Source organism: Grampus griseus (genome assembly GCF_964374135.1).
Source record: "Grampus griseus genome assembly, chromosome: 10".
NCBI lineage: Eukaryota > Metazoa > Chordata > Mammalia > Artiodactyla > Delphinidae > Grampus > Grampus griseus.
In genome coordinates, this window is record NC_139004.1 from 5050853 (window position 1) to 5069254 (window position 18402).

Here is an 18402-nt window from a genome sequence, read left to right on the forward strand (position 1 = left end):
GGAACTAATGTGTCATTCATTATATGTCAATTAAATCTTTTTGCAGTTAGGGTGGGAAAAGATCTAATCTTGATCACTGTGATGTTGAAGCTACCATACAAAATCTTCCTGAATTCTACAGCTCAGCATGTTTATACGTGATACATGGCATAAGTAAACTCTTTACAGATAGCATAAAAATTTTATATTGGTTACAAATTAAATTAAAGACTTAATATTTATAAAGGCAGCGCCATGTAGTTTGCATACTTTTTGGTAATTTCATAAGTTTACCTGAAATGAGCAGCAGGTTAAAAGAAATTATACAGTACATCAATATTAAAAGCATCCTACACATGTAAGCAGTATCTTTTTACTTTTTTCTCTCATGTTAGAGTCTTAGTGTGGTCTATTAAGCGAAAAATAAACTGGTGGTGAGTTTCTTCCACTTCCATCCAGTAAGGAGTCATCTAGAAGTTTCTTTAAAAAAAAGTGAAAGACTGTCTTCTCTCTGACCATTGTCTTTTTCATATTTTCTAGGAGCACCTAACCTATTAGGAATGTAAGTTCCTTGCGGAATAAGTTACACATTACAATTATTTTTCCAGCTTAAAAAAATATACAGTAAATGTTTAGAAAGAATATTTAGAAGCTAAAAATTCTTTTTTAAAAACTGCTTAAGAATTAATGACTGAACTGTCACGTGAGAGCTGGCCTCAGCGCTTTATTAAGTAGGTTGGTAATGATGTGTTTTGGGGGCTCCAGTGCCTAAAGCTGAGCAAAGAAGCACTGTTCTGACAAAGAAAGCCTACAACTTTCATCAAATTTTCAGAAAGGTTTGCCTATGAATTACTGCGTCTTCTACTCCTAAATAATTTTTAAATACAAGCAGCAGCTGAATAATCTTTTTTTTTTTTTCAAAAAATGCTTCACAATCTAACAGCCACCTGTGTGGACACAGCTGTTACTATGGATGTGAAATGGTCATTACTGACTCCCAACAATGTCAACCCCCTGCAGCAGGGTTTTAAATACAGGAATACGCAAAAAAGAGCCTCGGAGAACCTGCAAAGCCTGTTCGTCCAACACACATGAATTTCACTCCATCAGGAAGACAGCCGATCCAACTTACCTTAACAGTGAGTCTAAACCTTCCCCTCCCACATGTCTAGCTCATCAGAGTTAAGCAGCAGGCAAACGAGACAGAGAGCAGCCTGGAGTCATCCAGCTTTGGGGAAAATGGCTCCAAATGCCTCAACAGCCTAGAAAGTGGCATTTCATTTCAGCAAAGAACAACGAAATGTGTATAATGGTGCTCTCAGTCATCAAAGGAAACCGCCTCCTTCTGACCCCCCAAAACCCTAAAAAACTTTAAAAAAAAAAAACAGAAAACCTTAAACATGATGTCGCATATTGAATAAATGGGGCGGATCCGAAAATGCCTCCCTGCCCATTTAAAAAAAGACTAAATTGTAGTAAAATGGTAACTCACTGCAACTTTTTTCATATTAGAAAAGAGAAAGGCAAGATGTTAGCAGAAAGTTAAACTGGTCCCTTTCCACTTTCTCGGACTGCATAATCTAATTTCCTACCTCACCTGTGGGGAAATATTACATAAATAACTTTCAGATGGACTTCTTTTTACTTAATGAGATACATGTCACAGTTTTCTAACAGATCCCTGAGTTAAAGTCACATTACACAGAAGACTTCATAGTTACAGCCTCTGATGAAGGTTTCCCTATGTACACATATGAAACAGCATTTAGCGAAGATCCTATAATTTTTCTATTAAAATCAGCTAACCTGTCACTTACAGTTAAAAGACCTCAGGGAAGTTGAAGCACCCTACTCTGAAATGCAAAACATACAAGAAAAAACTTCTTAGTAATGGGCTCAAATTGTTTCAAACCACCCTTCTTCCTTTACACTCTGAACGAGACTCATCACCCGAGACACGTGATACTCTCTCCTTCAAAAGACTTCCTTTGACTCTAAATACGATCCCCCTTTCCTAACTTTTAAGTTGTCCACATTATTCATTCTAGCACATAATCACATACTATTTCACATGTGTGCTTTATTTTCCTCAAGCAGAAATGTAAACTCTGAAAAACAGTAATACATATATTCTTAGCTTCTTTTTAACATACCACTCAGAACCTAGCATAGTGTTATGACACTGTAGGTAATACTTACTGAATGAAAGTACAGTTATACATGATTGGAATTTTGCTCTGTAAGTGTAATAATTCTCAGCTTTTAAGTTCATGAATAACAGGTCAGGGAGAAAGATACTATGAAACCAATCTCCCAGTCTACACAAGCAATCCTGCTGCACTGTAGAGGCCATGGTCTACACTTCCGCCCAATTCCATTTCCCGCCACACGGAATGCCGGTTGGTGTGGGAAGCCTGTCCTTGCAGAGACCCTCAGCTGTCGCCTAGGCTCTGTGCCAGTGTCTCCGCATCCTGGCCCGCCTGTGCTCCGAACACGCTTCCACACGCTCACTGGGGTTGCACGGGCTCCTCGCACCCAGCACATCCAACGCACACCCCTCTCTCCTTGTGCACAGACACTCCTCCTCCTAGAGTCCCTGCTGTTAATGGGACCATCTGCCATCCAGCTGCCCAAACTCAGAGCACGCTGACTCCTCCCTTCCTGCAACTACCAAAATGCCACTGAAAGCCCAACCAGCTCCACTTCTGAAGTATCTTTCTCTTCCCTTTTATTCCCATTCACTTCTGCCTCAGCTTAGGCCCTAATGGGTCCTCATATGCTTGGCTGCAATCACCTAGCTGGTATCCCTGGGTCCACTAGCTCCCACCTGTTAGCCAGCCTCCATGAGACTATCACATAATTTTTTTAAAAAAACATGAATTTGTTATTTCTCTGCTTTAAGTATCCGATGGCTGCCATTTGGCTAGAAGGGAAGTCAGAAGGCTGTAGCAGAGCACATAAAAAAGACTCCCCCTCACAGAACTCAAGAATCGGCCAATGTCAACCCCTTCTGTGAATGATCTCCCTACTCTCCTACCTGGAGAAGGCCCCTCCTATGCTCTTACTAAAGCACCTACCAGACTGCACTTGCATTTCAACACAGAAAGCCAAGTCCGTTTATAAACCTGGAAAGAACTTGAACAGCCAATTCACAGGGAAAGAGACAGTAAGTAGCCAACAAATATGCACAGAGAAGCCAAACCGCATCCCTAACTGCAACTGAAAATGAGACGCCATTCTGTAACGTGCTGGCAGATTAAAACATTTTATTATACTTAGCACGTGAGGATGATTAGTAAGAGGGGAGGAGAAACGGGCAATATTACACATGACTGAGAGTGTAAGTTGGCACCACCTTTCGGGAAGGAAATGGAACACTTTCCATAAAAATTACAATGTGCATAATCTTAGACCTAGCTATTCTACTTTTAAGAAATTATCCTAGGGACTTCCCTGGTGGCGCAGTGGTTAAGAATCCGCCTGCCAGTGCAGGGGACACGGTTTCCAGCCCTGTTCCAGGAAGATCCCACATGCCACGGAGCAGCTAAGCCTGTGCGCCACAACTACTGAGCCTGCGCTCTAGAGCCCACGAGCCACAACTACTGAAGCCCATGTGCCTAGAGCCTGTGCTCCCCAACAAGAGAAGCCACCGCAATGAGAAGCCCGCGCACCACAATGAAGAGTAGCCCCCGCTTGCCACAACTAGAGAAAGCCCGCACACAGCAACAGAGACCCAACGCAGCCAAAAATAAATTAATTAATTTTTAAAAAATTATCCTGGGTAGGAGAGTGGGCAAAATAGGAGCAGGGGGTCAATACTTATAACTTCTCGTTATAAGTCACAAGTATTTAATATACAACATGGTGATTACACTTAACAACACTGTACTGTATATCTGAAAGCTGCTAAGAGAACAGATCGTAAGAGTTCTCATCACAAGAAAAATAAAATCTGTAACTGTGTGGGGTGCTGTTGGCTAGGTGATGTGGTAATCGTTTCACATTTTATACAAAGATCAAATCATTATGTTGTGCATGCAAAACTAATGTTATATGTCAATTACATCTTAATTTTTTAAATTAGCCCGTAATTTTATATATTAAGAATATTCATTAGAGTATTAATCTTAAGAGCAAAAAACTGGAAATAACAAACATCCTTCAATATAGAGTAGGCTTAATTCTGACACATTTATATAAAAGAATTGTAAAAGAATACTATGTAGTTATTAAAAAGAATAAGGTAAATATATAATTATCAAAAAAAGACATCCAAGGCACAAGAACTCAGGTTGTAGAACTGTGTGTCACATGATGCCATCTGTGTAAACACACACAGACACAATAGACATATGAGCTGGTACACGTATAGAAAACACTTAGACTAACACGTAAGTACCAATTATTTATGGAAAATGGGACTCGTGGAGCCAGGAGGTTATCTCTGAACTTTTTTTCTTCCCCCCACCAACCCAAAAAAAGGACAGGACCTCCTGGTGGTGCAGTGGTTAAGAATGCACCTGCCAATGCAGGGGACACGGGTTTGAGCCCTGGTCCAGGAAGATCCCACATGCCGCGGAGCAAGTAAGCCCCTGGGGCACAACTACTGAGCCCGTGTGCCACAACTACTGAAGCCCGTGCGCCTAGAGCCCGTGCTCCACAACAAGAGAAGCCACTGCAATGAGAAGCCCAAGCACCTCAACGAAGAGTAGCCCCCGCTCACTGCAACTAGAGAAAGCCCACGTGCAGCAATGAAGACCCAACGCAGCCAAAAATAAATGAATAAATAAAATTTTTAAAAGTTGTTTATAAAAAAAGCAATGAAGCCATACTGCTTTTATGGTAAATGTTTTTAAAAAGTCCAATTACAACTGAGAAAAAAATCTATATTCTTCTATAAAGATTAATATTTAACCAACTGCATATATAATAAAAACTGAAATATACGTTAGGTAAACTATCAGGCAGTACTGTGGTTATTCTTTCACAAAGAGTGGGTAGGTGGCAGTTTTTCTAATAAATATGGTGATAGAAAACTGTTCCCTTATTCAATAAACTTGCTGTAAAGTATTCACAAACAACAGCTCCCAACACCACAACAGACACCATTAAAAAGATGAATTGCCTCACCTCTCCTACTCTGCACTGAAGCAACAGGAAAGAAGAGAGACAGGAAAAAGGTTAGGAATACAGAGAGTTCACACATTTGTATACAAACTGCAGATGTGGAAGCATTTCTAAATTAAAGCATAAATACAGTGCACAGAATAAAAATGTGATGCATTCATTGCTCATCATATTAGATTCGTACAGCCATGAAAAGATGAGTGTTGACCAAGCATTTTTTGCCAAATCTAAGATACTTAATTTCCATTTAAGAGAAAAGTTTCCCAGGCGAGCCTGTAAGCGTACTTACTGATCTGATTCAAAGTTTCCTGAGGAATCCAGCTCATGTCAACATCACTCTGACTCGAGGTACCCGTCTCTACCTTCTGTATGGGTCTCTTGCGCTAAGAGAACATAAAAACATTATTGTAAAGGAGTTCCATTATATTATTTACTATAATATTAAAACCGCCCATCAAGCTACCCACTTAAATATATTAATAAACATGTTCTCTTTTAGTCCTAAAACATATTCCTCAAATATTTTTTTAATGAGACAGGAAAATCATGTCTACACTAATTATAAAGAATAAGGAATAAATCTGCACAATTACTTATTTTCAGTCTCTAACGGCCTTTTCCTCTGCTATAAAGCTTCATATGTTACTATACAATTGGTAGACCAAGTAAGAACTTCTACTTTTACAATGATTTTCATTTGGGGAATCAAATCTTAAAGAATAAACTTATTTCCACATTAAACAAAAGTTGGGATAATTACTGAAATGTTGCATGCAGGCAGATCCCTGCATTATTAGCTAAATACACTTAAACAGCTGGCATAAATAAAACAAAACAGAAACACACAATCCCATTTAAGCTAACAACCTCAAATTTTGTTCCTTGAGTATTTGCAGCCAAACTGCTAGAAAGTAAGGTGATTCAATTCCACTGGTCCTATTCTTTTAAAAAAACAAAACAAAACAAAAAAACCCACCTAATTATTTACATAAGAAACAGAATATTAATTTTACAGTCCAAAAATTGGACTCTGAATACAGAGATAACTGAAAAACTGGCTTATACCTAATACATAAACTTATAGCAAAAATGCTGATTATTATGAAAACAAGGTAAAGAAAGTTATGAAAATTAACATTCAAGCACTAAGTATTTTTCTTTTAAAAAGTAAGGATTTATTAATAACATTTACTGCTAATTTTACATAGATTTGATTGCCTGACTTACTGCTTAATAAATAAAGATTAACCAAAATGTCCAGCAATTGTTTAGGGTCTAGTTCACATCAGTGTATTGGACACAAATCACATTATATACTGCGAGGAATAGTATGGGTTATTTTGTTTGGGGGTTGGGTTTTTTTTGGCAGGGTAGGGGAGAAGAGGGACATGAGGATACAGTGGCAGGATTAGCTACCATGTTCAGAGACAGGAAACCATGATTACACCAGGTGCTTCAATGTTGCCACTCTACAACTCTAACACAAAACAGAATTCTGACTTAAATACAGCCAAATTCATTCATTCTTTTTCAAATGAAGACTCATTTAATTGCTAATCAGAAGTCAGCCCTATAGTCAAGAGTATTAAAGCAAATACATAAAAGCTGCATTACTTACAGATAAAATACATATCCATGAAAGAGTATGATAAACAGAAGAATGAAATTTAATGTCTGAGTTTTAGGAATAAAAAATCTAGACTATAGAGTTACGTAACAGTGAGAAGGTAAGTATCATCCTGGAGAATGCAGACAAAGGACACCAAGTGCACGTGGCAGCAAAGTCTAAACAAATCCAAATCAGACACCCAAGGTCTCCTCTTCAGGCTTTTATTTATTTACTTATTTTTTGCGGTACGTGGGCCTCTCACTGTTGTGGCCTCTCCCGTTGCGGAGCACAGGCTCCGGACGCGCAGGCTCAGCGGCCATGGCTCACGGGCCCAGCCGCTCCGCGGCATGTGGGATCTTCCCGGACCGGGGCACGAACCCACGTCCCCTGCATCGGCAGGCGGACTCTCAACCACTGCGCCACCAGGGAACAGGCTTTTCTTTTTATTGTTGTTATTATTTTTTAAAAATAGGTCTTCACTGGAGTGCAACCGCTTCACAATAGCGTGCTAGTTTCTGCTGCACAACAAAGCGAATCAGCCACATGCCCACACAGCCCCGACCCCCCGGGCCCCCCACCCTCCAGGTCATCGCAAAGCATGGAGCCCATCTCCCTGGGCTATGCTGATGCCCCCCACCAGCCAACCACCCTGCGCTCGGTAGCGTATATATGTCCGTGCTACTCTCACTTCATTCAGGCTTTATTTTAAAAAGGTGCAACAGGGCTCCCCTGGTGGCGCAGTGGTTGAGAGTCCACCTGCCGATGCAGGGGACACGGTTCGTGCCCCAGTCTAGGAAGATCCCACATGCCGCGGAGCTGCTGGGCCCGTGAGCCATGGCCACTGAGCCTGCGCGTCCGGAACCTGTGCTCCGCAACGGGAGAGGCCACAACAGTGAGAGGCCCACGTACCGCCAAAAAAAAAAAAAGGTACTACAAACCCACAGTGAGAGCAAGAAGCCACAAATAACTAGACTGTACTCAGTACTGTAACCATTTTTGAAGTAAGGCTATAAGAGCTGTTTATCGATATTTACCTTTCTAGATTCTAGGAGTTGATGAAGGCCAACCACCACCAAAAGCCCAAGACCAGCAAGGAACATATACATAAAGATTCTGATATAAAAAGAGAAAATATAAACTGGCTTTAGTTCATAAAAAATACCACAGCTAATTAAAACTATAATTGTGCTTAAACTCCTAAGAGGTATGAGTTAATTACAACAATAATTCTAACAAAATATAATTTTTCCAAATAATTTGTGGGGAAAAGGAACAAAATATTTTAAATTAAATGTAGATCCAGGTAACAGTTTTATAAATTTACCTTTAACAACAGTCAGTCCCCACCCCCCAAAAAAGGCATATGATCTACAATAAATTACTTCATAATTTGTTATAGTCAAAGCTGTTAAACAGCTGCATTAGGTGCTGTCTTCCTCAAATATTAGACTTTGCACAATTTTATTTGAAAGTTACTTTTAGTGAACTATATAAGTATATAGTGAAAAATGATTCATCATTCGCAAAGGACACATTTTTCAAGATAAAATCTTATGGTTTATGTTTTCAATAGTAATTTTGGAGCCATGCAACTTAGATGAGGCTGATGACCAACTTAAGAGGACGGGGTGGAAAACAATTTAAAGACGGGAAGAACAAAATGCAAACTTTCTAAAGTAATTTTTTGTTAGTTTTAACTATCTTTCCTAACTTGGTATTAATAGTTGTAAGAATCATCTAAAGTATGAATTTAAGTAGTCAGGATTCCACCCAATCTACACCTAATCTTTCACCATTAAAAACTACAGTGACGGAAGCAAGCCTCCCAGCCCTACCTTCTGAGACCAAGACCTACACACTGCGACCTTCACTTACGTTTCTCCATCTAGCCCATCTTCTCTCTCAATAACTGTAACTGTTTGATTGAAGACAGCATCTTGGAAAACATTGCCCTGTTAAAAAAATAAATCACAAGAATCGGAAATGTGTTGAAAGAATGAAAGCTTACAAGATTTCTTAAAACTGTTACCCTACAGATACCCTACAGACACCATACCGCTTTCTCATCACTTAGAACGTCAGTAAGACTCAACAGAGTCGTACGTAAGTGCACCAATTCAATGTCAGGGACTCAACGTTATGACGTTACTTTCTCCTCAAAAATAAAAAAGGCCTCCAACTTTGCTAAAGTTGTCCCCACTTTCTTTGACGGGGATGAGAGGTGTGAGAAACCAGGGAAGTAAAGTAAAAACAGGATAACTTGCAGAAAGAAACAGAGCCCACAGAACACTCTTCAGCTAGAAGCCCTGGCTTCTGTTGTAGGTAATCCTCCAAACGAGAAAGGAAGACCATGAACATGCACACAGGAGCTCCAGAGAACATCATTTTAAGAACTAGACTTGAACAAAAGTCAAATTCATGTTCTAAATTGGCAATGGATTGGAAATCAGTTTATATTAAATGGGTTAATGACTTTCAGTATCAAAATCTCTTTCTGTGGTGGTCTCCAAATAATTCTATCAGCTCAACACAATTTCAGTTTTCAAATACATGACAATCACTGGGACAACACACAGCTGTGTTGTGTTTTGTGTGAAGCATCAAGGTAGTACTTTTTCAAAACTGGCACCACTTATTGCTGAACTATGACGATTTAAGTCTTATTCCAAGATCTTTCAATTAGCATTCCTCTAGTGACAATTCCAAGATGAAACAAACATTCAAAATGGAACTGAAGCTACATATATGCTTGTTGGATTAAGTTTAATTCTGCTTGAAAACTTGATGAAATACACAATCCTTCAAGCTACTAAACTATAAAGTTGAGGAGGCTTAATACATTGTTCTGAAAATAAGGATGGGGACTTCCCTGGCGGTCCAGTGGTTATAGGACTTGGCGCTCTCACTGCAGGGGCCTGGGTTCAACCCCTGGTCGGGGAACTGAGATCCCGCAAGCAGTGCAGTATGCACCCCCCCCCCCAAAAAAAGAAAAAAGATGAAAATTCTTTCCCACTTTCCACTAAGTAGTTTTAAAAAAAGACACAAAAGGAAAACTTAACTGCAGCATGAGAAATTTAACTCAGATGTAAATATGTTGATACTGGGGTGATGAAAAGGTTGAATAAGCTTCCAAGAGAGGATGAAATTTCCTTCTCAGAAAACTTTTTCAACAGGGAATGGTTTACGTGTGCTTTCTATCTGAAGGAGGACGTGATAGTTGGCATCTAGAGGTCAACTCCCAGCAGTAAAATTCTAGTGGGCTTCTCTCATTCATTCATTGGATATATGTATCCTATAGAAAGATAGTAAAATATCCTAAGAAAGACAGCAGAGCTTATATTAGGCTATTTGGTTCTCATAAACCATAAACCTTACTAACATCCTAAAAATAATTTGGTTACATTTTCTCTATGAGTGTATAAAATGACATAAAAATAGTCACAGAAAGTCCTTAAAACTTACCAACAGAAGCAGTAAAATGGGCAAAATGCAAGCAACAAAAGGAGGTACAAAAATTACTTAATATATATTAACATCTGAAGAAGTAGCAGATCCCACTGTGCGGCTCACTGTTCCTTTTCAAGATCCAGCTGGAGTCACTTTCACTTTCCTACCCCTGCACTTACTTGTCTCTAGTATGTATCACTTATGCTGTGATGTTGTCTGTCTACAACCATCTGCCCCACTGGATTATAGACTTGGAGACAGAGGTGTACAATTTATCTTTGCCTCCCTGCTGCCTATTTTCAACCACAAAATAGGCACCTGAATGAATAAATATAAGAATATTCATTAAACAATGTCAACTGTCCTCATCCATTCTTAACTTAAAAAAAAAAAAAAAAAGAAGAAGGTGGTTTAGAGGGCCTTACGTTCAAATCTTTGTAGTTCAGATTGATGACTAGACCAAAGGGCCGGCCACCCATGGGCTCTGCGGGAATGAAGGAGTACTCAAAAGTTGCCTGTCTCTGGGGCGGCACTACAGTGTTCAGAGGAAGAGCCGTGAAATTCTGGATGTAAAACTGGTAGTCCTGAGGATAACGGAACGAGGCATCTAGAGATTCAACGACAAAATCTTCTGTGCCCTTGTTGGTGAAGCCTACCAGGAACTTCACAATGTTATTTGCTGGAAAATCTAAGAAACAAAAAGAGAGACAGGAAGATTAGAAAACATTCACAGGGTACAAAATAAGCAGACATTACAAACGGATTCTGGCACCCTTTCCTGCTATGTATGGATTTGGTTTCAGAACCCTTTTCAGTAGAGCACTCCAGCCATCCACTAACTAGCAACTTGGAGTTCGTGTGTAAGCTGAAACCCTTGTCCCCATGGCAGCATTCCAACTTAAGAGTTGAACTGAGCACCTCAATTTCAGACCAGATCACTTCCGAGTTGTATGTCTAAGAAGGAGTTGTATACTTTCAGGAGTAAGATTATCTTGCAGTGGGGCTACATGTCTTGGTGAAGTCACCTTCACCTCCAACTCAGTATCTGCAATCTGTGCAGATAACGGAGAGAAAAATGACACAAAGGTAAAGTCTAAGAGGTTCATCTGAAAACTGTAACATCTATCAAAACATAACAAAGAAAACATCAATCAGGCAATCCTTACTTGCAGTTAGTCAAATGCAAACAAACGTGACCCGAGGAGGCAGCTACAAAAATAAATGGGAAAAACCAACAACAACAAAAACCTCTCAAATCATACTTTCTGTAGGCACAGAGCCAGAATGTATGTGGGAATAAAACAGAAAGCTTGAGAAGACCTAGAGAATGAATAACCTCAAATAATAAGTCTTCGATAATTATCCTGTGGTCTACAGAGCTGCTTCATCCAGTAAGTACAGGTTCTGGGGTCGGACACATCTGGGTCTGAATCCTGTCTTCAGAATCTGTTTACTAACTGAGTAACCCTGTTCAAGTCGTAACCTCTCTAAACCTCAGTTCAACAACAATAACTCTCCTCTTAGGGTTCCTACTAGGATTGAATAATACATGCAAAATATTGAAAACAGTGCCTGCCACATAGTTCTCAATAAATATAAGCCATTAGTTAATTTTCTTCTAATGCAACACAGGCTCTAATCAAGGCCTAACTGTAAAGATATAATATTTCACTAATGTTTACACTCAAAATATCAATGTTATTTTACTGTGGCAGTTTGAAAAAACTTTAAAAACAGTATCTTTCAAAGGGACATTTGATTTCTAGTTAAAATAGATCGTATTTATTTTTTCCCCGTAGTTTAAATGCCAGAAATGCTACCTTACAGATATGGGTATTCATACATGTAAGTGGGTTTTTCCCCAAAATGTGTCTACGCCATACTTGTAAAATAAAGACCTTAATCATTATTAATGCTTCCCCCAAAACTGAGCTAGCCATTTATAAAATTCCTGTATTTGAATTACAACCAACATTCCCCTCTCACCTTCTCCTTTCACAAACAGGATGGTTGTATCTGCACTTGGTGAAGCTTCAGGTTCACCAGATACATCTTCTTCCTCTTTATCTTCAGCCTAAGAAAAATGTTAAAAGCAGATTACTATGGAAGAAAAACAGCATCATTTAAGAATAATGACTTCACTAGATTTGGGACAATATATACATTGCTTCTCCAAGGCTGTGTTGGGATTACTAGTGGAATGAATTTCACTGTAACTCATCAGTGAAAATAAAACTTCAAGAGCAGTGCATCTCAAAGAGTAACATGCATGCTGATCCCCTGGGGATTCTGCAGCTGTGACTCAGGTATAGGGTGAAGCCTGAGATTCTGTATGTACCTGAAATGCCCATGCCAGGAAATGCCCATGAAGCTGGTACTTAGATAACACTTTGAACTGCGAGGTTCTAGACTGCGGGTTGGTAAATTTTCTGTAAAGTTTGAAAGAAGTTTAAAAACAATATTTTTCAAAGGGACATTTAGTTTCTGGTTAAAACGGGTAGTACTTACTTTTCCCCTTAGTTTAAATGCCAGGAATACTACCTTCCGGGAAAAGAAGAAGTCTCATATACACTTTTCATGCCACCCCTCCCCGACAAAGGGCGAAGGGAAGGAGACTCCAAAGGAGGCGCTGGCCTGAGGACGCAGGTAGCAAGTGTCGTCCGCTTTCAGGACCACAGGTCCCTGCTGCAACTATGCAACTGCGGGGGCAGCACGAAAGCAGCCAGGGACAACACGGGGCGGGGCAGAGCTGGCTCTGTCCCGCATCCACATTCTGCCGAGCCATGCTAGGGCTAGGGCCTGGTTATTGGTCTTTCCATCCCAATTAAGAATTGCCCCATGGGCTTCCCTGGTGGCGCAGTGGTTGAGAGTCTGCCTGCCGATGCAGGGGACACGGGTTCGTGCCCTGGTCCAGGAAGATCCCACATGCCGCGGAGCGGCTGGGCCCGTGAGCCACGGCCGCTGAGCCTGCACGTCCGGAGCCTGTGCTCCACAACGGGAGAGGCCACAGCAGTGAGATGCCCACATACCGCAAAAAAAAAAAAAAAAAAAAATTGTTTAAAAATGTCAACAAATTTTAACTAAAAATTTTAAACCCCAGTGCAGCATTTCTCCAGGCATCAATGAGAATTACAGATACTCATGTATTTGAAATGTCCAGGCCCTTAATAAATCGAGATGCTTAAGGGCACCACTGTTTACTGGCATTTAACTTTTCATTTATGTAAATACTCTCTCTCCCAATACAGACCTCTCAAGAGCCAAGCCTGTCTTACATTTTAAAAATTCTCCACACCCATCTCATGCTTAAGGCACTCAAAACATTTCTTCAGTGACTGTTGTACAATTCGTTCAATTGTATTATAAGTTATATTTTAAGTATCTTTAATGATACCTTCATTTACAAAGACTTAGTGAATTTCTACTTTTGGGAAAAGAGACCCACAAACAGGAAAGAGACCAGAACAGGAAGGTAGGAACCATAAGCTGTCAAATAAGGAGAAAAGGATATACTTGAGAAACCATCCCTAAGATTTGATTAACAGGTTGTGTAATAAAAAGAAATGAAAGCAACAAGGTAAAAGCTTGAAGCACCGGAGCCTTATGAAAACAGAATTAATTTATGGAAGTAAGATGGATGGTAAATGCTGAATTCCATTTTGGACAGATAAAATTTGAGGTACTTATGGAACATCCAGATGTGCTATCCCACAAAGAGCTGGAAACAGAGGAATGGAGCTCGGTAAGGTAGGCCGCTAGAAACGAGATCTGGAAGTCATCAATGTAAGGCGGTGGTTGTTAAAACCACAGGTGTCATCAACATTAAGGGAGTGAGCCGGGGAGAGAAGGTAGTAGAGACCAGGCAGCAGCCGCTGAACAGAGAGAACCAATGGGGGTGCCACAGAGGTCAACGAGGGCACTCAAGGAAGGGGTACTCAGGAAATGCTAAAGAGGTCAAACAGGGGAGGAATGGAAATTCCAGGAAATTCCAGGCCAGGAATTTGGCAGTCAGGTCACTGGTGAGTTACCAAGAACAGTTTTACTAGATACATGGGACCAGACCAAGCACTGTTAGAGAACAAATGTGAAATAAGCAGAAGAGAAAGTGGTACAATTTCCTCTTTCAAGAACTGTGCTGGTAAAAAGAAAAGAAAACGTGTAGCAACTTCAGGTGGAGGAACACAAAGTGGAGGATGTGAGCACATCTGCAGCTTAACAGAATTAAGTCACCGAGAAGGATCAATGCTTAAAGTTACAGAAAGAAAGAGGATAATAAACAAGATCTCACAAGCCCAGATGGGGAGAAGGTGGCGGTGGTAGGGCCGGCCTTAGAAGAGAGTAAAGACAACTCACTGCTAAAGGAGAGATGTAGAAAAGATGAGTGAATAATATATTCAGAAGTAGAATGTAGAAAATCCGACAGAGTCCACACTTGATGGCCTTCACCTTCTGATATCAAAGACAATATTGTTGCTAAGATTTCACAGAGAACTGATTTTGGAGTTTAAAAGTGGTTAAAAACCAATTCTATGTAGGATAAATTACAGTAGTCTAAGAGAGAAAATAAAATGAGCTAGAAGCATGCCACAATGATCTTGATTCTAGCCCAATATTCTTACTGTCATACTATAATTTTATAGTAAAAGTCTCAGCGTTAGCTTCTAAGAGATCTTCTCCAAGCCCTCCTTCTAAGCGGAATCTTCACAGAACATACTTTATATATTGTTTATTGTCCACTCCTCACCCCCTGCCACCAAAATGCATACACACTGTCCCAAGAACATAAACTCCATGAGAGCAGAGAGAATCTCTGGTTTGTTCACCAGGGAAATCTAAAACAGTGCCTGGCACACAGTAGGAACTCAATAAATACTTGCTTATTGAGTGAAGGAAAAAAAGAAGAAAGAGGAAACGGACCCAGAAAGATAAGTTGCCCAAGACCAGAAAGCAAAGTAGTCTGTATCCCAAACCCAACAACAAATGGTCCAGTGGTCCTACTATAATGCTACCCTCACAGACCCACGTTCATATCACCTTGAATTGTTCTTTGTTTCACGTCTCCCTCCTTGCGCCAGAAAATACTTACGGATCATCCTCAATGACTGGCCCCATTCTCCCAAATTCAATCCACTTTGATCCCAGTAATAAACCTCTAAAAGCAAGAATTTTAATACCAAATTTGTCTATATAAGGGCTAAATACATACATATATAGATACACTATATATATGTATTAACTCAAATACGGCACTAACCAAATCTGTGGGTTCATCTTCTTCCACTTCTGCTTCATCATCTTCATCTTCAATTACAGAATCTTCCACCGTTTCTTCATCTTCTGTAAGATCTTGAGCCGCTGCCAATGAGCCTAACAATAAAATAAAGAACAAGCAGTTAACCTTTACCCCGGAATACCAATGTTTCTAAATCTCAGGTATATAGGCAACGAAAATTTTCCCTCGGAATAACTCAATCTCCCAGCTCACTCGAGTGATGCCAAATTACAACGTGTCTAAGAACATTCATGTGATTTTATCTTACTGCTCGTCTTACCAACTGCACGTTAATTTTAGTGGGAAATGCTGTTTAATTTTAAAAAGCAACTGGAAAAATGAACTGCTAAAACTAAAGATGCCTTAAAGCCCAGATAAAGAAAGTCAAGCAACTGTTAAGCATATTAAAGAAAGTAAGTTTGTTTTAAAAATAAGAAACTCCAGAATTTAATCTATCATTAACCACATAAAACAAACCAAAAAATCCAGGTCTAAAGGAAAAGAGCAATCTAAATATCTAGGCAAGAAATCCTGTTATTAGAGTTGACTACAGCTCAAAACTCTTAGTACTCGATAGCATGTAATTCCAAGGAACAAATATCTGTATGACATCCATAGTGAAAACTAGCTCTCATAAAACACATTTGGTTTAGTAAAAACTATATTGGTAATTTCAAGTTTGAGAGCTGAGAAAGCATGCATTTATTTTTGCATACAACTTCAAACATGTTTTAAGATACTTTTTATTTCCCCTACACTTAACATCATAGTGAAAGTTAGCATAACTATAACGCCAAGAAACTATACATCATAATTTTATAGGCAAAAGTACATGTCACATTAAATCTATTTCAGGCAAGACCCTCAAAAGAAATTTCAAAGTTCTAGTGACTCTTCCAACATTTCTCAGAAAGAATGATGATGTGGCAATTAAGTAGAGGGGGAAAAAACATGGGAAAGGAAGCACGTGCACATGCTGTAATACTCAGGAGAAACAGTATATACTAAGGGGACTGCATTTTAAGTCTTTCCCACTTCCTTGAGTTCTTACTGCCCGTTAAGACTTATGCCAAATATTAAAGAACACTGAACCACACTTTATGAACTGAAAATCAGCTTCAGTTGCTGGCTGAACAGACTAAACAGTGCATTTATAATTTACAAACCATTTTGTAAAACCGGTAAGAATACCTACAACTGACATAATAAAGCTGTACTCAGTTAAATTTCAAGACTTCTCAATATATACAATGGCTTTCACCCTACATTTATAAAACAATGTTTTAATGCTAACCAGTAACAATTTTGTGCCTAAAAAAAAACTTACACTTTTACATTGGAAAAATTAAGAGAAAACATCTTTTGAAAGACAGGCCATTCTGCACAAAAAGTGTTCAAAGATACCCAGTTAGATACTGATGTTTCTTAAGAAAAGAAAGCCTGAAAAAATATACTTTAGATTCTAGACAAGTACGATTTCCAAATTTTCTTAAAGAAAATGAAAACATCGACCAGCAAGCAACTCCTAAAGGAAAAGCATTCCTATTTAAACCTGCAAATGAATTAACGGTTTTGGTTAATTCTCCCACTTGGTTTTCTATCCGTTAAACAGAAGCCAGTCAGTTCACTTTTCTTTGCAAAAGAACTCGTGGATACCTGTCACTATCGTTCATTTTGCCACACAGCTTGCTTAAAGTTACAGAATAAAAGGAACTCTAGCGATCATTTGGTCAGACTGAATTCCACAGAGGAGAAAATGGAAGTTCACGATAGAACCAGGGTTACGAAGCCAAGTTTCCACATTTCTGACGTCCTGCTATCTATTCTCACACCAGGTTAACTGTTGGAATAAACCTAGATAAAACACGTACAGCTCGGGCTTCCCTGGTGGCGCAGTGGTTGAGAGTCCGCCTGCCGATGCAGGGGACACGGGTTCGTGCCCCGGTCCGGGAAGATCCCACATGCCGCGGAGCGGCTGGGCCTGTGAGCCATGGCCGCTGAGCCTGCGCGTCCGGAGCCTGTGCTCCGCGACGGGAGAGGCCACAGCGGTGAGAGGCCCGCGTACCGCAAAAAAAAAAAAAAAAAAAAACCACGTACAGTTCAAAGGAGACTACATTTTTTTCAGGACAATGCGATGCTTACACAAAACAAAACGGGAAAAATAATTACAAAAAAAGGAGAGCAAATGGAGGGCTCAAGTACCGGACATGCCCAGGGATTCTTCAGCCCGCCTGGGAGCAAGGCTAGACAGGCGGGTGAGTTCTGGGGAAATCAACACACCTGGGACCACAGAGGGATGTGCTGATAATCGGGGAGAGGACCAGCAGCACGGCTCAGAGTTCAGGCTAGCAGAAAACAAGGCTTTCAGCAAATGAATGGAGAACTCCTGGCGCGGACGCTAAAGACACGTCAGCCCAGCGCCGAGGGGCGGGGACGGGGTGGAGCGGCGGCCGCTGGAGCGCCAGGGGCCGCAGCGCGCTCGGGCACAGCCTGTCCGCCGCCCCTCGTTCCTCGCTCCGGCCGAGGCCGCGGCTGCAGGCGCAAGCCCGAGCCGCAAGCCGCCCGCCGCCCCCGAGCAAGCTCGCCGGCAGCGTCCAGCGCTCGAGTGCAAGAGGCGGGGGCCAGGCAGGCTCTGGCGCGCTGGGGGCCGCCCTGCGAGCCGGGGGTCGGGGGCCGCGGAGAGAGGCCGGCGAGGCGGACGCCGGACCCAGGAGCCGGAGCCGCCGCCGCCTCCAGCTTCAAACCTGCGGTCGCGGCGTCTCCCACCCACCCGCCCGAGCCCCGCCACCCACTCCCCTCGCCTCACCTCCAGGGCGGCCTCGGAGCAAAAGAGTGGCGGGTAACACCAGCAGGAGAAGCAGCAGCAGGCGGGAGAAGGGCTTCATGGCGCGGCCGCTCCGGCGTCCAGTCCCCGTCCGCAACGACTCTCGGCGGCTCCGGCGGTAATGGCGTTACTCTTCATCCGGGC

General features: G+C 41.0%; 1 protein-coding gene across 1 annotated transcript in view; it reads right to left on the reverse strand.

Annotated features, from left to right (window-relative positions):
• Positions 1–18402, reverse strand: part of SSR1 (signal sequence receptor subunit 1) — a 21268-nt gene extending 2866 nt beyond the window's left edge. Inside the window, exons 1-7 of the mRNA XM_082663689.1 lie at positions 18241–18402; positions 15417–15529; positions 12149–12236; positions 10588–10850; positions 8591–8667; positions 7750–7828; positions 5396–5489 (exon numbers count right to left, since the gene is read on the reverse strand). Of these exons, the coding sequence (XP_082519815.1) occupies positions 5396–5489; positions 7750–7828; positions 8591–8667; positions 10588–10850; positions 12149–12236; positions 15417–15529; positions 18241–18319 (793 nt within the window). The 5' untranslated portion in view covers positions 18320–18402. The remainder of the gene's footprint in view (positions 1–5395; positions 5490–7749; positions 7829–8590; positions 8668–10587; positions 10851–12148; positions 12237–15416; positions 15530–18240) is intronic.